A 26,412-nucleotide genomic window follows, 5' to 3' on the forward strand; every position below is an offset into this window, starting at 1 on the left:
TTGTCTGAAAGAGATGTGATGTGGTAATTTCCAGTAGATGGCAGCCTCTCCAAAAGAAACAACACCAGATTCCTTTAAAGCTGCAGTCCAACACACAAAGTCATGTAAAAATGATCAGCAGCACATCTTGACTCCAACATTCAATAATTTTATTGTGAAAAAAGTCTTATCTCTTCATACCCTTGCCTTGAAACTGTACAATCAATAATTTAAAAAAAGAAAAATGTTCAGCTTAGTGTTTGAAGAACATTCTCACACACACACTCACTCTCACACACTTGCTTCAGAATACTCAGCAGCTTTAGCCAAAAACCAGAATAGTGTTTTACAAGTCTTTTTTTTTTTTGTCTAAGTCGTCATCATCACAACAGTCTGCTCCTTTACACAAACACTTCCACAACAGGCAAATATCAGAGGGCGTCCCTGAATCTCCCACCATCCTCTCCAGACATTTCCATCGTTTAAAAAAGTCAATGAAAATCCAAAAAGTCAAATCCAGGATAAACAATTCTGAAAAGAGCCAACCAGCACAGAGGGAGTCCATACAAAAGCAGAGGGAGACGTGGAAGCAAAACAAGGAGGAAAATGCTTGAGTGTTATCACATAACACAAAGAGTCTGGATGTACAAAATAACACAAAACAACATCATCACACCCCGTGAGGGTATTTTATGCCCCGTGAGTCTGAAACCACAACAGTTATAAAAGCCTTTTCCTGTCCATCGCAGAGAGGGAAACCTCGTCTGAAAATCTTGGTAACAAGCTCGAGTCGACCTTAAAGCGATGATGCTGATGAAACTAATGCTAACACAAAATATGAGCTATCTGATTGGCCGTTTCTAAACCTGTTTCACCCTAAAACTCAGGACGCAGTCATGAATAAAAATGATCTTCAAGTCACATTTTATACACATTTTAACCCATTTACTACAAATGAACATAACTGATAATCACTCTGCATTTAAACATGTTCTTCCGAGCTTTGTGCAGATGCTGGTTCCCAGTGGAGGAATATAATAAGTACAGTATTTAACTAAGAATTTGAAGTAATTCTTCTTTTTTTCAGTCTTTTGTCTTCTACTCCACTAAATCTTACAGGGAAATATTGTATTTTTTTGTAAATGCTTTATTTACTTAATGGAGTAATCTTATTAATGCAAAATATACATTGTCTAATAAATTACGATGCATTATTATGGATTAACTTACTTTATGTGAGGTTATTAAATGTATTCCCACCTTTACTAGCTGCAATATTACAGTGTCGAATACATGAATGCATCATAAATATAATCCAGTATTATAATATATGTGATTCTGGGCCATTCTGGATGATGAGTACTCTTAATTTTGGTTCTTTAGTACATTTCAGTGCTTTTGTACTATTACTTAAAGGCAACGTTTTTTGAAATAGGGTTGCATTTGTTTTAAATGACCAGCTTGGGATCACTTAAGTCACATAATAACACAAACTAACCATCTAAAGCAGCGGTAGACCAGCAACTCCTGTGTTCTGTGAGGTAAAATTGTTTTTTGTCAATGGAATCTGGAGGCTTTGAAGAAAGTTGTTCTTAATGGTTTCAGTTCCCCATTAGAAAAAATAACTTAATAATTACTAAATTATTTCCCTCTGTTGGCCCAAAAAAGTATTAAAATAAAACAAACTGAGTAGCAAAACGTATTCTTTGATTTCACTGCCTCTCACCACAAGCCAAACAAGTAGGGATCCACTGCATAATCATTTGGAGTAAATGGGTTAAAGCCAGTTAAAAGACTGGTGTCATCTACGCTGCAGGAATCTGACTCTGGATCAGTGGAAATATTTCCTAAAGCGAGGAGGCTTCACCATGTGAGTCAAGACATCTTAAAGTCTGGAGGCAAAGACGACTCCCTGAGATAAGACCAAGGGAGGAGGGGAGACAGACGGAGAGTCCGCCAACATTGCTCAGTTAACTCTGAGCTGACTGGACCGGATTTAAGAGGAGGAACACAGTAAAACTTGAGGAAAATGTGGCGTCAAACAGAAAAACAAGCAGCAGCTCATTCTTTCTGTCAAAGAGAAACACGATGCTGAGGAGGACCACTGAAAAAAGAGGAAGAAACAAACCACGCTGAAGCTGAGTGGAGGATGAAAGAGCAGCGAGGGAGAGACGGAGCCGGGGCGAACTGACGAAGCCCTCCAGAGATCTATGAAAAGAGCATCTATTATTCAGCAGCTATGAATCATGGGACAGCATGCGGAGGCGTTGGTGCAGATCAGAGGGAGAAGAAGAAGAAGAAGAAGAAGACATGCTGCATTGATTCCAGTGGGAGATCCAGTCGGAGCAGTTTGGTAGTTAAAAAGCAGCGACTCGGAAGAGCTGACATGTGTGAACTGTTGGTTCAGTCAGATTACCTTTTCACACCAGTGACTGATACACTGGAGCAGATGTTCCCCTGATGCTGAACAGTATTTACAACTCATCCACTCATAACTGCTGTTTCCCACTGGACATGAATGCAGCAAGGAGTGAGAACAAAACCCAAAACACTACTGTAAAGAAATCCGATGAAATGCCCGAAACTAACACACAACTAATGCCATACTAACAAGATGTCGACAGATTATCTGGCCGATTATCAGAGCCGATTTTTGGCAATATGCCGATAATCTGTATCAGTGTTTTATTTTAATGATCGGCAATAAAATTAATTTATGTCAAAATGTGCGGATTACACTCAACCAACACCAGGGACAGCAGTCTGCAACACATGCAAAGAAACTGTCAGCATGAGAGGGACTTTTACTTTGTAAAACCTCAGGGAGCTATTTTTATTCATTTTTTATTTAAATTTTCACTAAACTTTATAAAAACAAGTTACATGGAACTCGCTGTATATGATGATGAAAGTTTTAGTTTTAATTAAACATTTGCTGAAAGCATTTAAACAAAGTTCTGCATTGGAGTTTGTTATATTTTAAATTCTAGATTTCTACAGAAATATTTTCATTATTGTAAATGCATAACGGTTTCAAATATCGTTTACTGGTCTCATTAAGTACTTGGTATTGGTATCGGGCCAAAAAAATCAATGTCAGTCAACCCCCAATACTAACAAGTACTGAGTGTGTCCACTATTTCTCCTCTGTGCCACAGACCTCCACTGATGCCCCCCAAAAACCAAATGTGGATTAATTCCCTGCGGAAAAAATAGACCCCAGAAAATGCAGCATTTCCTCCCACTTATTTAAAATTAATTTAAACTACTGGCTGCTTTGGAGGATGGTAATTAGTTACTCGTGTAAGGCAACATTTTTTTTTCTATTTTTGCTTTAAAAATGAACAATACATTGAAAATCTGGATCCTTTAACATCAATCAAGTTTAAAATAAATCAGCAGTTTGCTCTGTTTGGAGAGGAGGAGCTGCTCATACAGGGGAGTGAGTGACATTTAGACAAAACAAATAAACATGGGTCCCTGTTTACTGTCAACACGTGAAATATTCCACTTTACCCGACATGATCCTGTTTCGCTTCTCTGACGGGTTTCTGTTTTCACTTATCAGACTTTTACCGGTCGCTGCCGCCACCATCAGATATCTGTGCCTCCCCTGCCTTCAGCTTCATGCTCGCTCCACCTCTGACACTGAAATGAATGTATGGAAAACACACTAGGTCATAACATCAAAGGTGTGGGGGGTGCATATTGTCTCTGCTGGTTTTCAGTTTGTCTCAGCGTAGTTTAAATGATATTCCACTCAAAATCTTTCTCCTCTGTTGGAGTTTGAAGTTGTGTTTTTCATGAAGAATAGCAGCTGTGGTTGTATTTATAAAATCAAGACCAGTTTTTATGGTCGAAAAAATGTATCACAGAGACTTCTGTACCCTCCATCTGCATCTTCAACTTATTTCTCTTAGTTATTTTCATTATAAATTTATATCTTTACAATTAAATGTGTTGTCTATAAATTGCCAAAAGACACTGAAAATGTCTATCAAAATTTCCCAAAACCCACGTGGGCATCTTCAAATAACTTTTTTTTCCAAATTCTCAGTTTAAAATTCTTGCATTGTAGAGACTAGAATCAGCAAATATTTAGCATTTGTCCTTGAATAAAAGAATAATTAAAATTTGTCAACTCATGGATAAATTGTCTCATCGTGTCAGAAACTTCTTCGTTCAAACACTCACTCTGTGCTTGGGACACACTACACACACAGCAGAATTTGAGTGGAGCATCACTATAAGGGAGCGAAAAAAATTTAGTGTCACATATTAGACTGTACTGGTGATGTGTGTGTATTTTCCTGCTGCATGACACGTGTGACATGACAGGTGAGGTGTGAAATGGGAAAACATGAAGAGCAGGCGTCCTGAAGCGTTTGGCAGAGAGGGGAAAACAGAAAGAAGGAAAGAGGAGGAGGAAGTGACAGTAAAAACTAATCTCTACTTAGATCCAGACCTCTGGGTGACACAAATGTGAAGCTCTTCTTCTCCATCTTATCTCCAGACTACAACTTCCAGAAGCTCGTGGGCCAAAAGAGAAATGGCTTCCAATGGGATTTGTTGGCAATAAATATATAGAATACTCCCGGCCTTCTGCTCCAGTTAAAAATACATTTCACAGGAAGACTGAGATATCTCAAATAGGCTGCTTATTTTTTAAAGCGTTGAGTGGTATCCATGGCAACAAGCATCACTGGATGCCTTGTTAAAGTAGGCGGCAGTGTAAACCACAGAATTATAAGAGAAAATTGAAACTCTGATGTGAGAACTGTCTACTCGGGGAACTTGATTTTTGTACTTTAAGCCAGTTTGCTGCAGCTGAAGTAGGTCAGTGAAAATTCAGCATGTGTTGTTAAGGCTCACATTTGTTTATGACCCCAAATAATTAGGAGAAAACGTAAGCACACTAGCAAGTCTGGACCTGAGATCTGGTTCAGGTTGCGTCTTTTAGGGGATTTCAGAGGAGCCATGTTTGCCTTAAGACCTCCAATTTGACTACAACAGCGGGTGGAAACCTTTTCTCATCTTGTCACCAAGATTTCCATTTTAGTGAGTGTTACTAAATAAAATATTTCTACCTCCAAAGCACAATGAGTGTTCAAACACAACTGTTACCAGCTGAGGATAAAAAATATCAGTAAAGTACTGACTGGTTACTAGTGTTTTGATCATTAGCTTATTGGTCATTCAAATAGCAAATAAATTGAGAAACAGGTGGAATTAAAACCAGACAGACAGAAGACAAAAAAATACGAGACATAAAAGTGAAGAACTGAACTTAAAGGTGATTTCTGTGATGCACAGACACAATGAGTCGTGCATCATGTAGAGGATTTAAATATGGTGGCTTGAGTTGGTGAGGGGTTTCTGTACATGTAGTTGAAACTCCAGCTGTGAATCTGGAGTCGTTTTCTCTCATTTAACATGTTTGTAGTAGTGAGAATCAGGTCTGTGGAGACAAAGAAGGTTGGAGTTGTTCTCCTCTGATATCTTGAGGCACTCTTCGAGCCCCCAGCACCCTCCCCTGCAAAGTGCTTCATGCTATTAAACATGAAGGTGAGAGGTAGCACTCATGCATCCCTTTATCCATCATTCCTGCTCTTCAGCTCTTCAGGTTCAGGGATGTACTCTTTTGCTCCAACTAACTACATCCTGTAAATCCATCTCCTGATCCCATGCTGTCAGTCATTCATTGTCTCCTGCCTCCACCCCGCCCCAGAGGAAGCTGTTAATTAGGAGATTTTACAGTTGTTGCGGGTGCAGTTCTGCGGCGGGCTCTGCGGTGGACGGATGGACTTGGATCGCTTCAAGCTGTTGCCCTTGGAGCCGCCGGACGGGTTGGCCAGCGAGTATGAGCGTCCGTGCATCATGACGGCGTTCATGCCGTTGGCCATGGAGAACGACTTGAGGTGGGACTTGATGGCGACGGGAAGAGGGAGCTTATCGATGAGGTGGACCGGCGTGCACGAAACAATGGCTCTGCAGCAGAGGTCCTGGAGGCTGAACACTGCGGACAGGAGGTTAACAGTTAGGCTGTGCTCATTCTGATGGTTCCTACAGCTTAAGACGAGGAAGACGAGGACTTTTTAAGACTTTTTAATGCCCCTCAAAGTTAAGCTAAAGACCAAAGATGGGCAATTTTATTTTGCCCAAATGTTTATTGTACCACAAAACAAGACTTTTTTTGTCCAGTAAAAAAGTTGAATTATATACGTCACAAGTTAGTAAAAACAACTTTTTTAGAGTGGAACACATGGAAGACAATGAACATATTGTATTATCATAAGGTGTCTTATTGGTTTGCCAACAGAATTGGGAATCATCTGGCATTTCAGGCCTGTTTGCTGGTCGATTTTGTGTTCCTAATTGTGCATGAGATTCCACCACTTGATGATTCCCAACATGAAAAGTTTAAGAAAAGGAATTTACTTATTTTATTTCACAAAAAATAGATGTTTCCAATTATTTTGATATTTTACAATGCAACTTCAGAAAAAAAAACAACTCAGAAAATCCTGTTTCCCATGTCTGAGCATTTGTAAGACTTTTGAAAAATTGATTTAAGTCAATTTAATACCAATTAAGGCCTTATTTTTAGACTGGTTAATTCAATACCTTTAAAGACATTATAAGGATACACGGTAACCCAGTGTTGAGTAAAAAACAAAAAAACACTCTACACTTTCAAAATGTTGATTGGCGCCTGACCATAAAACCCTTATTAAAGATTTATGACTGGAACTAGAATTACAGCCTTGTGGTTGTATGCCTCCGCAAACCAGTCAAGTTGCACTTACACAAGCTTTGTGTCTCCAATTCAGTATCTCACCAAATGTCTCCCCTCCTGTTTCTGAGATATGATGCTGAGTAATGGCCAGAAAACTGCTTTTTTGCAGAACATTATGACATCACAGTCAAGCTGACCTTTGACCTTTTGGATATAAAATATCATCACTTTATCAAAATATCATATTAGACATTTGTGTGAAACTTAGTCATCATTAGGCTATGAATTCTTGAGTTATGCCAAAAATTATGCAACCACAAAATTCTAATCAGATCATTCTTGAGTACAAGTGAATGTTTTTACCAACTTTGAGGAAACTCCCTCGGGGCTGTCTTGAGATATTGCGTTCACAAGAATGAGATAATCGCAAAATCACAGTGACCTTTGACCACCAAATTCTAATCAGTTCATTGTTGAGTCAAAGCAGATGTTTGTGCCAAATCTAAAAAAAAAAAAACCCTGAAGGTGTTCTTGAGATGGCGTGGTCACGAAAATGAGATGGATGCAAGGTCACAGTAACCTTAACCTTACCCTAACCCTAACCACCCAAAACCAATCAGTTCATCGCTGAGTCCAAGTGAACGTTTGTGCCAAATTCCCTCACGGCCTTCATGAGATATCACACTCACAGATGGACAACACTTCTATATATCATATACTGCTGACCTGCTATCTCAACCTCAAGATCCCCCATCCACCCCCTAAAAAAAAGACAAAAATTGGTCTATATTCTCTGAGGGATTGTTCTTTGGTCTGCCCGCTGTTCCCAACCCGGCTCCCTGTACACTCACCTCTGTTGGGCTTCCAGAACTTCTCCATGCCATGCCTCATCAGGACGATGCGCGACAGCTCCGTGAAAGACTCAATGACGTTGAAGTTGCACAGAGGGCTCACTTCGAAAAAGGTCATGCCATTCTTCTCAGCGTACGCCCTCGCCTGCTCCGTTGGAACTTGCCTTTTGAAAGCCAGATGTAGACGGTTACCGACGAGGATTCGAGGCACGCCTGGAGCATGCTGGGAAGGAAAAATTAAAGAAAATTAACCTCTGTCGGTAGCTGCACTTAAGAACTTAACACCCTAGTAACTGATATGTTTTGACATTCAAACCTGTTTTAGATAAAAAAACAATTATTCCTCTCTGTAACTTTATGAGCATTCCCAATAACTTGTTCTCTGCCTGTCTGAGCTTGCTTTCACTGAGCATGTACCTTCTCAACTGTCAGCTTTCTTTTTTATATATTAACTCTGTCTGTTCCTGTTATTTTGTGTCTGTCATACCTGTAGAGTATATATGCTCAGCCAACATAACTTCTATAAACAAAAAAACATGACATAAATAAGATCTTTTCTTGTTTTGCATGCTAGAGTTGGGGGTGATGGCAATGACAAACGAGCAAATTGTTGTTGCATGAGCAACTTGACAAAAAAATACTCAAAATTAGCACTAAATTTGTAAAACAAAAACAACCTAAAAACATAAAGACTTGAAAAAATCAAAAAAAGAAAAAGATAAGAAATAAACAGAAATAAAATAATAAGGAACGACTTGAAAAAAAGTTAATATGTGAACAGGTGTACCTATTTCCATAACATGATTTTAAACATGTAAATATTACCATATTTCCAGAAAAATTCCTCTACATGTTTTTAAAATACACTTAAATGCTGCATTTCCTCCCATTTGTCTGCCTATTTTGGTCCCATGATGCCAGAATAAACTTAAAATCACACGCTGGAGCAGAATGTGGCTGTTGTCCTTTGCTTCTGTGTAAGAATACAAAGGTGGCATAAAGAAGGGACTTAGTAGCAGCTCTACAGCGCGATCTCTGTGTAAAATGGACTTATATGAGAGAAATATTGCTTTCACAGCAGGTTTCCCAATCTAAAAATAACTAGAGGTGTTAAAGTAAATACAGCTAGTGTCTCTAGTTTTTCACACCTTTTTAAAATATGATTTACACAGTAAAGTTGATCAGATTAGAAAAATCTCTGCCATAACGCACATCCAGTTGATTAAAAACATCAGCAAGAGATTAAAATTGACTGAGACATCGCACTCAAACAAAATGACCAGCGGAAGCTTGTTATTAATTCAACAAGCTCCAGGAAGCAGCGTGTATCTTGTCCTGCCACTCTGACTCAGGTCTCTCTAATTCCTCCCCATCTGTCCTGACAAACTGAATGAAACATGATGGCAGCGAGAGGCTGACCTCACTCCTCCTGACTGTCACCACTCATCAGCCTCTCCTCAGAGTTTCCTCCCTGTTGCCTTTTCATGCTCCGAGTCGCTCCACCGAGGCCGGTCTTACAGCGGCAGCAGCAGTAGTCACAGGGGAGACAGTGGCAGCTGCAGTTTCTACAGATGTCAGGATTTGTACTTTGCCATGGGGCTGTAAGATCATTAGCGACAAACATCTCTCTTACATTCGTGAGTTTTAATGCCATCGCTGATTTAATGTTGTGTTAGGGCTTGTGTGGTGGGTTTTTTAGTTTTTGTGGTTATGTTTGCATATTTTTTATGAACTGTTTTATGTATTTTTTATTATGTTTTAAATCTGGGGTAGGCAAAAATCTGGAAAAGGCAAAAAGAAAAAACAAAACACCCACAATGACTTTGATTGCAGTCCAACACTGAGACAACACAGCCATTTCAGGATGGAGAAGTAATCACATACAGCGCATAACCAGTGATTAACCCTAAACAGCTCACTTCTCGGCACACCGTTAAACTTTCATCATCCAGAGATTTTTCATCCCTCCATCTCTACTTTATTTCTGTCCTTAAAAGTGGCAGACAACCACACCGTGTCTGCGGAGGTGGAGCAGGAAAGGGCCAAACTGAAACATACATTCCACAGGCCAAAAATATCACACCACACACACACACACACACACACACACACACACACACACACACAGGTTGTCTTAAGTGATTCACTTAACTCCCTCTATTGACCCTTTGTTCCATCTTATGAATGGGAACATGAAGTCTAAAAGCAAAACAATCAAATCAATCTTCCATGATCTCTGCAGCACCATGAGAAGATCCAGCTGGATTGCTGCAGCAAGAAAATAGCTAAAAAACTAACCAAGCAAAAAAATGACAGGAAGAAATCCTGGAAAAGGTGATTCTTGCAGAGGACTCTGATTTCCGAATAAGATTTTTGTCAACTTTTAATATTTTTCTGGTGCCAATAGTCCTGCCCTCTCGACAGATAATTCATTGTCTGTTCAAAGTAACAGATTACAGTCTGCAAAAAGTTACTTCTAAGATCTAAACTGATCCCCAACTGAATGAGAAGGCATCACTTTAGAAAACATCAACAAACGTGTATCACAAAGCAAGTGTAGCTTTATTTGCTTCACTGAGCTTAACACTGGCGATGCTGGTTCACTTTGGATAAAAGCTACACACTGACTGGTGCCATGAAAAAAACTCAAATAATTCAAATGCAGCTATTATCACCATAATTATGGATGTCCTTGTAAATTATCACTGTTTTTGTCAGAATCATAGTTTTAAAGCCAGAGTGGAAACATGATTGTGTAAAAATGAATCTTTGATAAAATTTAATGGACAACAAAATGACTCTACTGATCTATGAAAAGGTCTCTAAACTTTGCTGATTTTAAAGTAGCTTGGTATTAAAACATTGTAGGTAGTATATGTAAATAGATGTGAAACTTCTCTCTTCTTCTTCTCTCCATCTTTTTGCTCATTCCTTCGTCAAACCCAGTGGATTGTCACTGGCTTTTTCTGTAGCTATTGCTCTAACCACAGATTATGCTGTCACATTTTTGTACACCCGCCACCACGGACACAAAGAGTATGGGAGTGGATTAAGAGAGAGCTGCCGCCCCCTCTCTCCCAAACTCAGACCAAACAGCAAAACTAGGCAGTGCTGAGTAAATATAAACCAAGATTAGGGGATGACCAACATTGTTTTTTCAGGCCCAATACTGATACGGATTATTAATAGTTAATGAAACTGATACCTGAACTAATAACTGATATTTAGAACCGATATGCATTTACAGTAGAGATGAGAACCTGTCTGTCAATATTAACAATTTGGAATATGATCAACTCAACAAAACTTTGTTTAGAATGCCTTTAGCAAAAGTTGAATCAAAACCAAAAAATTTCAACATCATATTTTGCAAGTTCCCAACATCTTTTTTGATAAAGTCAAGTGAAAATCTAAATTATATTTAATAAATAAAAATAGCGCCCTGAGGTTTAAGAAAGTACAAGTTCCTCTCATGCTGATACTTTCTTTACACTTTTAGATTATTTTTATAGGCAATAAACAGCAAAATTCCTTTTAGTCCAAAGATAGCTCCTACACTCACCTCATCAATCTCTCTGATCCACCTGTCGATTCCATCAAAGGACCAGCGGTTGGTAATGTCATACACCAGAAGGATCCCCTGAGGAGAGACAGACACACAGACACACAGACACAGACACAGACACAGACACAGACACAGACACACACACACACACACACACAAAATCAACAGCAAGTCTAAGAGTATCATAGCAATAGAGTGTATTGGTCAATCTGTGTTTGACCAATGTTTTCAACACCACAACACCCTTTCTGTGATCCCTCCGATCAAAGCCTGGATATTTAGACAAAGTCGAGCAGGTTTAGTGCATACAGAGGAAGCGAAGGTTGTTTTCAGTTTAGTCAATTTAACTTGTTTGTTCCTCACCTGCGCCCCACGGGAATATGAGCGAAAGATGGTGCAAAACCTCCCCTGTCCTGATGTGTCCCTGAAGAGAGAAAGAAACAGGCAGAGAGAAAGATTAACAGTCAAATCAGATCTGTTCTGCTGCCAGGATGTTAAAATGTTTCTGAGAAAAGTAACGGGCTTCAGCACTGAGGACGAAACACTGACCTGAAAACTGGTCTGACTTTGTCATCCAAAAAATCACTTCTTCAGTTTCAACAGATGTGACTAAACTGTCTTGAGTTGGCTCAAAAGAGCAGAATTCACATTCATCACCAGGATCCTTTTAGCACATTCCTCTGGGTCAGTTTCATGAGCAACTACAATTACGGCCTTGCAGTTGTATGTCTCCACAAACCAGTAAAGGTGCAGTTACAGTTTACATCAATGTCTGTGAAAACATGGACACTTCAAACACATCTGTTAAAACTGAAGCACAGATCTATGCAACAGGGACAGTTTCACGGTGGACACCTAAAATTAGTGTTACCAATCCACTATCTGACCAAATGTCTCCCCTTCTGAGTTATGACACTGAGTAATGGACAGAAAAGTCTCTGTGCAGATCATTATGATATCACACTGAAGCTGACCTTTGACCTTTTAGATATACAATGGCATCACATTTTATTTCATTAAACATTTCTGTGAAATTAGTCATAACTAATTCATTAATTCTTGAATTATAGTCAAAACATGTTTTTTTTGTGAGGTTACAGTGATCTTGACCTTTGACCACAAAATTCTAATCAGTTCATTCTTAAGTTCAATTGGATGTTTATGCCAAATTTGAGACAATTCCCTCAAGGCTTTCTTAAGATATTGCATTCATGAGAATGATACATACACAATGTCACAGTGACCTTGACCTTTGACCACCAAAATCTAATCAGTTCATTCTTGAGTCTAATAATGTTGCCAAATTTGAAGAAATTTCCCAAAGTTGTTCTTGGGATATTGTGTTTACGAGAATGAGATGGACAACTGTGATCATGACCTTTGACCTATGACCAACAAACATAATGAGTTCATCATTGAGTCCAAGTGGATTTTTGTGCCAAGTGCCAAATCTGACGAAACTCCCGCAAGACATTCTCGAGAAACTGTGATCATGAGAAGCAGACAGACGGCAGGACAGACAACCTGAAAACAAAGTGCCTGCGGCAGCTGCTATTGCCGGTGAGGAGGCATAAATATGAGGGACAAAATGTGACACACCAGTCAATATGTGTAGAGCTAGTTATACAGTCTAAAGGTAATGTAAATGTACTCTGTGTACTTTTACTGCATGTTCTTCATTCATATCTGCATGATTATATTGCTATAGCCATTTCTTGTTCTCACAAGTGATTTTTTGACCTACTTTATAAAATCTTATTTATGAATATTACAACATTTAGCTGACACATACTCTCTGCCTTGCAAAGCCAGCCTACATCTTGCCATTCCAGTTTTTCACAAAGAGAATAACTGAGGATTAATTGAGCCTGACAAATCCTGACAAGCATTCTCCTCACTCCCAAACCATGAAAACAGCTATTTGAAACAGGTGGTACAGACATGAAAGGAAGCATAATTTCACAACTTCATAGCTTGTTTAGAATCTCAGATTTAGTAACTATTTTTTGTGGGGAGTTTTAAGAACAAATTTAGACCATCTGCTTTACTTTTACAGCCTGAAAATGAGTAGCACAGACTAGTTACAGCTCAGTCAGTTGTGTGTTCATGTCTCAGGGACAATATTCTGTCAATCAGCTATTGTGCAGTCTCCCAGAAATGACAACATGACTAATTAAATGTTTACACTTCTTACGGCAGGTGCAGCATTATGAATGACTATAAAGTGTTAAATTATGCTCACCTGTCTTACTGATGTGGGATAAAACTGACAAGCCAATAATAGCTCTTTAATAAAAGGTGCCTTAGAATCAGCAGTATATTGGTCTCTGAACCAGATGATGGTTTTTACTATTACCTGGTCAAAGACAAACTAATTAGGGGTCACCCTGCTGGTCAAAGAGTATGAGGCCCCATCAATGAACTGCATCGTCCTCTGTTAAAGTCCATCTTTGTTGCATCTCATTCCCTCTTTCTGCCACTTCACTGTCAACCCACTTATAAATATAAAATAAAAGACTCAGTCAGTTTTCCATATGCAGTGACTGGTTGGTGACTAACAAAAAGTCAGCTTTATTCAAAGCAGCTATATCAGCAAAATTCAGAGTGTATGAGTCGTCCGCACATGGTTCTCATCAAAGATGTGACTGAGCCGGGGGTGAGCCGCTAACAGTGCTGACATCATTAACAGAGCTAAACAATGGCAACAGTGTTGATGGAGCTAACAGTGTTGACCTGGGGGAACCCCAAGGTGGCTGCTATGCTTCTTTGACGACGTCGTCCCAATAGCAGCTGTAACTGCCATATTAGTGCAGTGCAACAGTGTAGTGCACTGACAGCCAGATCATCTACCATAATACTACACAGACACACTCACACACACACACACACACACACACACACACACACACACACACAGGCAGTAGGTCTTAAATCTCTGATCAGGACACAAACAATGGTTTGCTGCTATATTAATGTTCTTAATGTCCGATTCCGAAACCTTTTAAAAAAGGCTCCATTATTTCCTGAAACAGCTGATCTCCGTAGTTTTTAACAAACTTAACTTGAACAGGAGGAAACAGTGCATTTGTTGGGGACTATTTTCAGAGGCGGATTAATCCTCATTTGGTGCTCCAGTATTTGTGGCAGCAGGACGGTTTATGTGGGATAAAGTCAAAATAAACTACAATGTGTGTGTTCATGGCAATAAAGGAGTATGTCAATTAGTGCAAGTGTGTGGCTCATTGGTGTGTTTTTAATAGTTTTGGGGGGAAACTACTGAGCTGTATGCCACAGAGGAAGGAAATATACACTTTGATACAAACACTATATTGCAATATACCTGTTAAGAGCTACACATTTTTTTGTTTGACTTTGCACATGGGAATTGTTGACAGTAAAAAAAATAAAGACTACCACCACCAAAGCTTTTGCAGTTATTTTCCTCTGCCATGAGACGCAGATGGCAACAGTGACAGAAATAGAAAGGAAGCAGAGGATGCAGTAAAGAGTGTGAGCAAGAAGAAAAAGCAACATTTAGCCAGTGAAACAACAGTAAAAAGAGAAGGAACGAGTGTAGTAGAAAAATAAAAAAGATTCTGCATCATAGGGCTGTCTTTAAACTTTTTCCTCCACAGGGAGGACAAGGCGTTGCTTCTCCCCTGAGGAGCTGAATTCCTTGGCCTACTTCCACCAAACAGGCCTCGCCTAGCACTGCAGTGTGTCTTAGCTGACAATTACACGCATCTCCTGCATCTCTACTGATGCAAGAATATTTGTGAAGCATGTAACAATATGCAGGGAATAAAGCATTGCACCCACAACATCCGCAATAAAGTGCATGCACCTTGCAGTTTGTGATGTTTTCTTTTCTGTATGCCAATATTAGATATGTAACAAATTGGGTTAGATATTATATAATAGATAAAAGTAAACATTTGATGTGTTTGCAAATATGTTTTGTTTCTGCACAAATATGCAACCATTACATAAACCTTCTCGTTGCCTTTTTTTTAAGTATATTATTTAATGTAACCCCTTGACATAAAGTTCTCCCCTTCTCCCTTTAGCTTTCACTATCTGCCAGTATCTGATATATTCTGTATCATGTGGTTCCAGCTCTTCGTAGAAACTCCATGAGGTTTACACTGAGTGAAATATTCACACTTCATGTTTTTTCATGGCTGCACCCTTCCATCAAACTGAAATATTCAAGATGCACTCATCTTACACACATTTCCCCCGATATTCAGCAAGACACATTTGATATCTTTGGATACTTTGGGATCTCGACGAGAATTTGAAATTAAGTTCTGTGGCTTTGAACAATGTTTGGTTACACAGCATGAGTTTGGAAAACACTGACCCACAGGCAGGTCAGAGAGATTTTAAATTAAAGGGTCTGTTCACACAATTCACAAAAGACGCGTTCAAATGGAAAATGAGGTGAAATTTAGATGCATGACAAGATGTGAGAGGGCCCACGGCGGTGCAAACTGAGGTGAAGACGTGTCTGTTTCAGTTGCAAATGTTTTTTATTTGAGCCAAAAATGTGCGCTCATCCTGGAGCTTTTATGATTCTACTTGAACACACAGAAACTAAAAAGAAAAGACTGGAGGGTTCAAATCATAGTCTGAGCTGTCACACAAACTCAGGACAGGCGCTCCCATACACGCACAGTCAGTGTGAAGGTATTTTTACACTCACTTATCTTCAGGGGACTATAGATATAAAACATGTTGTGTTTGTTCAGATTTTAAGACAGAATTTTGGATTTAATATTGCTGGAGAGAGTTTATTGCAATTTTTGTCACAACCTCAATATTAAGAATAACCATTATTGACAATAATTTACTATATACCTTGCTATAGATGTTCAATCATGTATTATGCTATACTAAACCTATTTTCCTAATAAAAAAAGAGCAGCAGTCCCTCTCTCTGTTTTATAGACAACATGTTATTGGCTGAGCAGTGATGTGTACTTACCAGAGCTCCAGCTTCACTCTCCTCCCGTCCAGAAGAATGGTGGTGGTTTTGTAGTCGATGCCTGGACAGAGAGGGGGCAGACGGAGGCAGGCATTAGGCAAATGGATGCATCAAGAAGGCCAGCATCAATCAAGATTACAATACCGCAGTCAGCGACGAGCTGACGCTCAATAAAATGACTCATCATCCGTTTGAGCCGCTTAAACTGAATCAAAGAGTAAAATTATCCACAACACACGGCGGAGAGCTGTGGTTAGCTTTGAGAAATAAGACAACAGTGTTTTACAGGTGACAACACTAAAGATGTCACAGTGGGGATCTTTCAGCTTGATCTAAAAATACCATTTTTAATCACGTCAGCATTTTTGACTTCTTTTCATCAACGGTAACAACTAGGCCTAGTCCCTTCCCATTCCTGCTTTTTCCCCAAATGTCTCTGTGCTGCAGTGTAGAATAATTCCTCCTATTAAAGTGTCTGTCCTGCTCTGAAATTCAGGCTGCCCTCTCTCTAAATTCTTGGTTGACAAATACCTGTGTAACATTTTCTAATAAAAACCACAGGACCCGACAAGAAAACTCAACAGCAATACAAAATAAAATGAAAATATGCGTTATATCTACTTTGTCTCCCTTGGAATAGTTTATTTTGCATTTCTTTATTTTATTTTATTTTATTTAAGTTACAAAACTGGAAATCTATTGGCTCCACTGGAGCCCAGCAAACAATCACGCTGTTGCTGTTATCTGTTTCAAATTTTTTCAGCATCCGTCAACTGATTTTTTTTTCTTGTTGTCCGCCACAGCGGCTGGTTTCTGCTTAGCACTTCCATGACTCTGAATTTGATGTTGTTGTTGTGTGTTGTGTGACAAATATAAATATACTTTGAAATCTGATCTGAGTGGCCAGATCTTTAGATGCATCTCTAGAAATCTGCTCAGAATCACATTTTTAACCGCCTACAAATATGGTTTGGATCAAAAAACAAAAACGTATTTCATCTGTTTTTTGCTGTAGTTGCTGTCTAAACTTTCTAAAACCAACCTGAATACAATCTGGATATGCCAAAAAACAGATTTGGGCTGGCAGAAGGAACAAGCCAGGTGTTAGCTCATTTCTCACAAACCTGTCAGACTGCTACACCTGTCGTCCTGCTGCTCCATGCCTCCACATGCTCACCTGATGTTCTTGTGGTTTTCACTGAGTCTGGTATCACCTGGAGCTAAACCGGCGTACTACTGAATAATCAGTGTTTGATGTTAATCTTTTCCCTAAACAGTGTAATGTGTGAGTGTGTAGAGCTGTGCCCTAACATGCTAACCAATGAAATGCTGTTTCAATGTCACATCCATCAAGACAAGAATAACACTGTTTGGATCATGCTGGATCTTTGTGTTTACTGGCTGTATTTAGGGTGAGGCTGGACATTTCCAGTATTTCAGTTACTGTCAACAAATAATAAAAAGTGAACTGGTCCTCTTATCAAGTACTGGGTATTTCAAAAGCTGTATACATCTCCCTTCTCTGTGCCATAGAGCTCCACTGTTGTTCAAAAAAAAAACTATTTAAAACATATTCATGAGTCAAACTGTTGCGTATTAATCTGCCTCTAAAATTAGTCCACACCAAATGAACTACTTCACTGAAAAATACATAGAATTAAGAAAATTGCTGGCTTCTTTATTTGACAATTGACTAAAATGCTTTTTTAAAAGTGACCTTAAATCATTTTAATTCAATGTGTCATCCCACCTCTGGCTTTGACCTACACACCCATACTCAACGAACCCTTTTACCACCACCAAATTGGATGTATAATTGAAGAGAGGCCACTTTTAACTGGAAACCATCAGCATTAACATTAAGACTGCTGGGAAAAACAGACAACATCACAGCAATGTTTTAAATAAAAACAGCGGCAGAAGAGCAAGCATTCCCTGTTCCCAGACTCTAACACATGACTGCGTCAGCCTCTGGCAGGTAGCAGCTGCTTGGCTAACAAAATTAGCAATATCTTCCAATTTTCCAGGCAACATAAAGCTGCTGCCGAGCTAAAGTGCTGAGCTCAGTCTAACCTAATTGAATTGGAGTGAGTGCGGGACTTTGTACCAAGTGCTTCCTCTCCTCTCGTTGCCAGGGCTCACTTAGATATCCCAGATAATCAATAGCTTCTGTGATGTCTCTGACGTCTTAGCTGAATGCTGCTGCTTCTATTCTGGGAGTCAGCTTACTTTGTTTGTTCTTTGGATGCACTCAAAGCTGTGTGAGGCGTATAATGTTCAGCTTTTGTTGAAGCTGTGTCAGGGAGGCGCTGAATTAACTATATGGTAATGTTTGGGGTGATGTTTTCTGTCACTGTTAAGCGGGCGACATGACTAAAATTACCACTTACAGTATTTGCAATTACTTATTATTCATTTCTCGCTTGATTTCCTGTCAAATTTTGGAAAAAAATGATCATAAAAGACATGTCTGCATTTGGTAATTTCAGTGAATGACTTGTAACATTTACATTATACCTTTGAATATGAGGTACATTGCATCTGCAGGTTATAACATGGCGATGATGTGAAGGAAAAAATGACATAAGGAGGAAAAGAAATACAGAGCAGAGTGCAGAAAATCTGATTTGACAGCAGTGAGACTGCATTAACAGCTAAGCTCTGTGGTAATATTGAACAGTCAGTGTCTGTGCATCTTTCGACAGGATTAGACCAGGTTCAGCTTTTCATTTACCTACCAGTTCACCCTTTTACACAAACAGTAAACCCCCCTCTCCTTCAGGAGGGCACTATAGGTGGTTATCTCTGAGCTGGCCTGCATCCAGCCATGACTGCTGTCTGTGGATGAGGCACTGTCAAAACAGCCAGTCCATTGCCACAGACAAACAATGGACTGCCGTGCCTGCGTGACCCCTGGGGAATATCCCATTGTTGCACCATGAAAAACAGATTTAAGAGTCTCACTTGTCTGCCAGCTGCACTGAAAAGCATCTTTTCAACCTGCTTTTGCATTTTAATTGGCTTCAGCCCTCCGAGCCCAGTGTTATCTGATGGTAGCGGACTGTGAAATTCAAAACCTTATCATGGTGTGAAAAATTAATCTGGAGATCCCCTCAGAAATTATCTGCAACTCAAACACACTCATGTCCCCCTCCTAAAGTCTCCCTAAAGCCTGCGTTAGTGGTATCAGTTAGGGTTGGATAATATAAATATGCGTGCAGAAAGACAATAGAGATTCTATTATACCGTCATTAGTGAGAAAGCAATCCCTTCAATATCTCTAGACATATTAAGCCATTGTGGCCAACATTAGAAATGAATGTGCAGGAATGCTTTACAGTAACTATAGGTTTGGCACGAAGTACCTTCATTTGTCAGGTATTTAATGCCTTGAATGCAACAAAAGACTTATTCACTTCAATAATATGAAATATGCTACATCACATAGATTTATGATGGTGTCAGTAAGCAGCTAGGGCTACAACTACAGCTGGAGTGATTAGTCGATGAATCAATTAACAAAAAAAAATTGTCATCTTTGTAATACAAAACAAAATGCCTGAAAATTAATTGCTTCTAGCCTTCTGTGATGGTGAACTGTTTTTTTTTCATTCAAATATGTCAGTGTGTGCTCTGGTAAATTTACGATGCATTCTGATAAGCTGATAAATTGTTTTCTCTATAAAATATCAGGAAGTTGAGCAAAATGTCCCTCACAATGTCCATCAACCCCAGCTAATGTCTTATTTTTCTAGAACAGTCCAGTGCTCAAAGATATTCAGTGTTTTTTTGGAGGTTTTTTCGATTAAAAATGGCAAACATTGGCAGTTTTAAATGTGAAAATTTGCTGCTTTCCTTTGTCATTTGTGATGGTAAACTAACAGCTTTGGGGTTTTGGGCTGCTGGCTGGACAAAAGAAGCAAATTAATGATGTCATTTGTGAGCTCAGGGGAAATTGTGATGATCACTTGTCACATTTTTGGACATTTCATAAACTAAACAATTAATCTAGTAATCTTGAAAATAATCAGCAGATTTATCTATAATGAAAATGATTATTAGTTGCAGCCCTATACAGCTGCTGATTAATTTTTTGATGGTTTCAGCCCAAGAATAGTTAAATATTGGCCATCACAATTTTTCACAGCCTTACATGACACATACAAATTGACTGCTTTGTCCAAGCAACGGTCCAAAATCTGATATTCAATATGCAAAGATGCTGCTTTGTCATAGCTGTATGACAAAGTACAGCAGCAAATCCACATATTTAGGAGTTGGAAACAGAAAATGTTTGGCATGTTTGTTCAAGAAAGAGTTAAAAAAATAATAAATTATTAAATTATTACAGTTGGCAATTCATTGTCTGACGATCAACAAATGGATAAAACTGCTAATTTAACATCAGCACTGCAAAACCACCTAAAAATCATCTCAAAATGCATCATGCCGAACACCTGAGGGCCGAAACAGTTTGACAAAGCCACCAAATCCCTCACAACATGGACACTTACTTTGTCATTATATAACCATGTCACAATTGTGATCAGTAGTCACCAAATTTCTGATCAATAAAGCACACAATCACTGAAGAGGAAATGTGACAGACCAACTGGCTGCCCCCCAAATTAGGCAGGGAGCCAATCATAGCCTGAGGACAACCCCGTCCAATCAAAATCTGCAATTCTGTCCTGATTCTCCCCTCTTAAAATATTTAGGTTCCTCACAAGCGTCCCCCCTTCCCTCCACGCTAATCTCTCTTTGCCAGAGGGATGAAAATCAATAGCAGAGCTTCTGTCTGCAAAAACATCCCAGCTGAAGCGCGTTCAGCTGCTTTCCACTCTGCCCTCCATATTTAATGAAGCTGTTTGAAGGCTTTTGATCTTGCTTGCATCAATTAGGACATCTTCCTCTTTGAGAGACTCTTTGGCGGGGCTCACAGTTTGTCTTTAGTGGAATGAAGGGTCCTCCCTGGGTTTGGTGTTCAGAAACCTTAACACGTCCACTCACCTTTAGATGATAACCACTAATGCAGATAAATATGAAAACACTGATCAAGTGTTGAACAGAGATATCAGGCTGCACAACAATATGGCATTTTGTGTGGGTCGAGCTGAGACAAAAGCCCGACCATCTCAATCGCATGATGACACCTGGACAATCACTGTCATAACTGCTTTTTCTGCCTTTTTTTTTTTTTAAATGGGTTGATACAATGAATTTATTGATCAATGCACTACTTAGGCTCTGGGGCTGCCCCTCTGTCAGCAGACACCTCTCTCTTTGCTCAGTGTCCTGCCCGCAGCATCTGATTGGTTACAAGTCATGAGTAAAAGCCTATCAATGCTGAAGGCTTCCATGCCACAGAGGGCAGAGACAAACACTGGAGCTGCTCCAGTGAGCAAAAAGACTTGGAACTGTGTGACAAAACTTAAAACGGCGGATATGACTAAAGCTGTAATAAATATCACAATTTTGTACAGCGAAGTTACCGAAACAGCTGCTGGTAACATTCTGCCATTAATGAAAGTAGTTATTGGATGAAACCTCAATTGTAAGAGTACAATGTGCAGATTTTTCAAAATAATCTCTTAAATATATGGCTTATAAATTGTCAGAGAAAAAGTAAAAAAATGTCAGGGCTGCCCCTTGAAAGTCAGAGATTCAAATCATCAGTAGGAGACTCCTCAGTCCACTAAGATTGCTTCACGTAAAGCGAGCATATGCTGAGGACGTTTTGGTCCCCAGATTTTGCTGCTGAGTGAGTGCTCTTTACTGTCATGCTACTCTTTCATAGAGGCCGCAGCAGACATGGTGCATTTGCAGTCTGCACTGTAAGGCTACGAGATAACATTATCTTATCGACTTAATATAACACAGTCTCTGGCTTTTGATTGATATTTAGTGTTAAAAAAATGTTGTTGCACATTTGCGATCTGTGTTAAGCGCCGTTAGATTGCTTACTATATCACTTGAATGCTACTGTCACACGTAATGTCCCTCTGATCCTTGTTCAAACTGTAAAACTTTTGATGAAAAAAACCCAGAATCGCAGAATATTTGTATTTAACTGCCGAATCTCATTCGACTGACAATATTCTGAGTCGGGTACAGCCCTAAAAAATGTCCATCACAATACCTAAAGCCCAAGGACGGCTTGTTTAGTCTCACTAATAGAAAGATATTGAATATATTATCACAAAAGACGATGAGCAGCAGCAAATTCTGACAACTGTGGAGCAGCAACCAGGAAATAAAGGTCAAGTTTGCTTGAATTTTTCTTGCTTTACCATCGTACCATCATTTTCTTTGTATCAATTGATTGTCTAATTCTTTCAGCTTTATTATAATGTACAGCCTCACTGGACTAGGAATGCAACTAACAATTAATTTCGCAATTGATTTACCTGAAGAGCCTATCAATTTGGTCTATAAAATCTATAAACTGTACGATTATAGTATAAAATAGCCCATCATAGTCCAAAACCCCAAACTATTCACTTAACAATGTTTTAAAAGCAGTAAATACTCAACTGGAGATGTTGCTATCAGACAATGATTGTAACCTTTTCTTGAAAATGTTTTAAAGCATTAACTGACTATCAAAATACTTGATGATTCAGTTTCTGCACATAAATTGGATATTTGAAAACATTATGAATTAACTGTGGAAGTCGTTGTAGCTTCATGAGTGCATTAAGTCAGTGCAACAACAGCCACAGACAATCTATCACAATAGAATAATACTGGAACCACGATGCAGAGGCTCTTATCAACTCTTTTGCTCAGTCGCTGTGACTTATTTATAATGATGACCTCCCCTTCTAGATCACAGTTAGTGATCGAAACAGTTTGGCCTTCGGTGAATGTGGATGTCTGAAAACACACATGACCTGGGAAGGTTCACAGTGCTGCCAAATGCCACCGGGCAGCATCACCCTTTGGCAGAATTCATTAGATGAGCACTGGTGGAGAGGGTTCATTCTGCTGACTGATGTATATTTCATGAACAGTTGCTGTCATCCTGAGGGGAGGGGATGAAAATCTTCTTCATCTGAAAAACTAAATGGATACTCAGGAAATCCCATAAAACAGCATCTCTTAACAAATGCATCTCACATGCACATTTTATCTTAAGGGGAAAAAAATAACTGAGCAGGTTTTATTCCATTATTGGTGGATAAGTAGAAAAGAACGTCTAATGCAATGATAGATGTACGCTCTTCCTTTCTGTCATGCTATGCGCCTTGTTACTGCTTTTTTACAAACCCAAACATCACATTAAGCATCATCAGTTATTCCAGTAAAACAATAGTTATTCACCACAACTTTAATGACCATGTGTTTTTACATGTTTAAGCCATCCATCCATCCATCCATTTTCTTCCGCTTATCCGGGGTCGGGTTGCATGTTTAAGCCAATTTACAAAATGTATATATTATCTAAATAACCGCTCACTATTTTCCAAAGCAAACTATAGCATTTTAGTGCTTTAAAAATGTTTTATTTCTGCCTACCAAGCAGCCATTGGGTCATCTAATTCCAGTACACTATTTGCAGATACTTGAAAGACGGTGAGGTAATCCATCACGTTGATCATTATGTCTGCTTTTATTGTTGGCACTGTAATGCAGCATTCATGGAAGAGTGATTCAACTACATACTGAACAACAACAATGGATGTTTATTGTGATAAAGTATTTTCATGTGTCGATTAATTTTTTTGCTACTGACTCAAATGTCAGCTAAGCTGCCAAATATTTAAAGAAACAAGGTAAAATAGTAAAGGAACAACAAAGCAAACTTCAGGTGCAATGCCTCCCTTATTGGACAGCAAATGAGAGAGCAAATAGCTTTTCAACCACAGTGAAAATGTTGTTTTTGACAGGCTAAATGCCAACAAATAGGAATTGAGGCATAATGTACTCTCTGGTACAGCCCTACCAAGCCATGTAACATATCTAGGCTTTTTGTTATAAAAAGTAAAGAAAAGTCACCACTTTATCATGAAAAAAGAAACTGCTATGAAACAAAAAAAATGGTTAATTGTAATGCATGTAAAGTTGGATTAAATGGGCTGAAACATACAAAAACATGTATGTTTCATCTGCTCTTCTTCAGGGCTTCCCTTTGATGGGTGTGTGTGTGTGTGTGTGTGTGTGTGTGTTTGTATGTACAGCAGCCACAGACCACCAGCTCACTGCAGCAGAAACAGGCAGCGATCAGATAGTGGCTGTCAGCCCCGGAGCAATACCAGCAAGAGAACCAGGTGATCCGAGCTTCTGTGCCCAGGGAGGGATCATCTGACTGGGCACAGCTTCATAAGTTTTCCCTTCACAGCATGGTTGAACAAGTTTGTGCACCTACTTTTAACCAACTTATACAATTGACTGAGAAATTGTTATCTAATTCAATACTGTGGACAAATCAAACCTACACAGGGTTTTAAAATGTATACAAAGGCGCATAACTATAATTGGGATGGAAGCTTCCTTTGATTATTATCTTTTTATAGTCTGACACCACTGAAGCTGTTAAGGGAAAAAGGAGGAGCCACAATCATACTGGACCAGATGTAGATTGGAAAATAATCTGTGTTTAATGTGTAGGTCTAAAATCTATTGTGTGCTCAGAGGTCATGAAAACTGTTGTTTGGCAAGTGAAATTCGACAACAATGCACATACAGTCCTGACTGTCTGACTCACTTCCATGTCAATGCTCTGGGTTATGAGCGCCAGAGAGCTCATTGTGTATTCTCCACAGTCCACACTGCAAAACGCACAGCTAGTATGTTCAAGACTTTTCTGATGAGCAAGCATGACATAACACAAGGAGCTAATCATCACAAGAGGCCAAAACTAAGCCAGCAACTCCCAATCAGCTGAGAGAAAAGTGACTCACCACTACTGTAGGCATATGGAGACTCGGCTGATCCATCCTGCAGGCTGTCTAGGATCTCTCCTTTTCCCACATCGCTGTCACCAACTAGGAGGAACTTGAGCAGGTAGTCATAGCTTTTCACTGGGCTGCCCTGGCTGCCCATTGTGTCTCACATCTGAGCCCAGGAGGCTGAAGATGAGTGACTGTAAACTTCCCCCGGCGACACAAGGATTGATAACCCCCGTGTGTGTTATTCTACTCACTTGGTCCAAAACAAAGTCTTGTTATGCCATGAACTTGCTGAATTGTGTGTCCACCAGCATTAAGTCCTTGTTTTACCTGGCAACTTTACCAGTCGGCCCAAATTGTGCGCAGTTTTCAGACTAAAAAAGGGCCAAACTCACATGCATGCCCTACTTGAAAAAAAGAAGGTGGGTGCCAAAAAAGGTGGTTCTGAAAAGCAAAACATCCTTATTGCTTAAAGTAAGAAAAAACAATAGTTTAGGGATAGGTGGTGCTCAGTGGGGGTGGGGGACTTAAAGTAATGTAAACAACTGGTACTGTCTTTCAAACTGATGAGTGACAGATTATTAGTAACCACAATCTGACGCTAAAGTTCAAACTTTAGACAAAAATGACAGATCACATATATTAAAAAAGTGAAAGCACATTCAATCAAAGTCTAAACTGAATCCGGACGGGACAACTCTTGCAGCCTTGGTCTATGTAGGGAAGAAAAACATGCTTATTGCCTTGAACGGTAAATATAAAAAGCCACTTTCCAAAATCTATAAGCAGAAACCTCTGCTAAGGTATGCTTCCTAAAAGCAACAAACTACCAAAGCTAGAGTTCGTGTTTTGTTCCCATTTAAAAGAAGCTCTCTGCTAAGTTTAACACGGGGGAACAACAAGCTAGCCCTGCCAGAGAGCTAGCCAGCTAGCTTAGCTATTAGCACTGGCGCTAACGTTGCCAAAGCAGTTATCAGACACGGCACTTATTAAAAGACACTGTCTCTGGTTATGCGTCACCCCACACACAGCCACATATACCGTTGCACTTTATAACCCCACTTCCCTTGCCTTGGTATTTTTAAGCTAAATGCTAACTTAGCTAGCGCAGCCCGTAGCTCAACTTCCACCGACGTCTGTGTAATTTCAGGCCCCCTTGTCTTTCTTTAGTCCGGGATGACAAAGATTCCCGTAACTTCACTGCGTTATATCCAGAGAATACCGATATCCGCAGGGTGTTCAAAGGCCTGTGGCATTTTTACGTCCAGTCCAAATCTCTGTAGGTGTACTCTGTGATCTCAGTCCGTGATTTTTCCATTTTTCTCCATTATATGCAATCATAATCACAGCTGTGGTTCCCCAGCACCGCACGACAACACTGTATGCACTGCTGACAGATCGGC

The 26,412-nt window shown here is 39.4% G+C and overlaps 1 protein-coding gene across 1 annotated transcript; it reads right to left on the reverse strand.

Annotated features, from left to right (window-relative positions):
- Positions 1–127: 127 nt before the first annotated feature.
- rab40c (RAB40c, member RAS oncogene family) lies at positions 128–26,412 on the reverse strand. The gene is made up of 6 exons (XM_042504457.1): positions 25,022–26,412; positions 16,119–16,179; positions 11,495–11,555; positions 11,129–11,206; positions 7,567–7,789; positions 128–5,995 (listed from the first exon to the last, which is right to left on the reverse strand). The coding sequence occupies exons 1-6, from the start codon at positions 25,161–25,163 to the stop codon at positions 5,721–5,723; spliced, it is 840 nt and encodes a 279-aa protein (XP_042360391.1). The 5' UTR covers positions 25,164–26,412; the 3' UTR covers positions 128–5,720.

This window comes from Plectropomus leopardus, chromosome 17 (genome assembly GCF_008729295.1).
Source record: "Plectropomus leopardus isolate mb chromosome 17, YSFRI_Pleo_2.0, whole genome shotgun sequence".
Lineage (NCBI taxonomy): Eukaryota > Metazoa > Chordata > Actinopteri > Perciformes > Serranidae > Plectropomus > Plectropomus leopardus.

What these genes read in the sequence shown, in the direction of transcription:
- rab40c (XM_042504457.1), bottom strand. Translation starts at nt 25,163, where the DNA reads ATGGGCAGCCAGGGCAGCCCAGTGAAAAGCTATGACTACCTGCTCAAG. An exon ending in GGATCAGAGAGATTGATGAG is followed by an intron (nt 7,790 to 11,128) that starts GTGAGTGTAGGA and finishes TTTCCTTCCCAG; the next exon opens with CATGCTCCAGGCGTGCCTCG. An exon ending in GTTCTGGAAGCCCAACAGAG is followed by an intron (nt 5,996 to 7,566) that starts GTGAGTGTACAG and finishes TCCTGTCCGCAG; the next exon opens with TGTTCAGCCTCCAGGACCTC.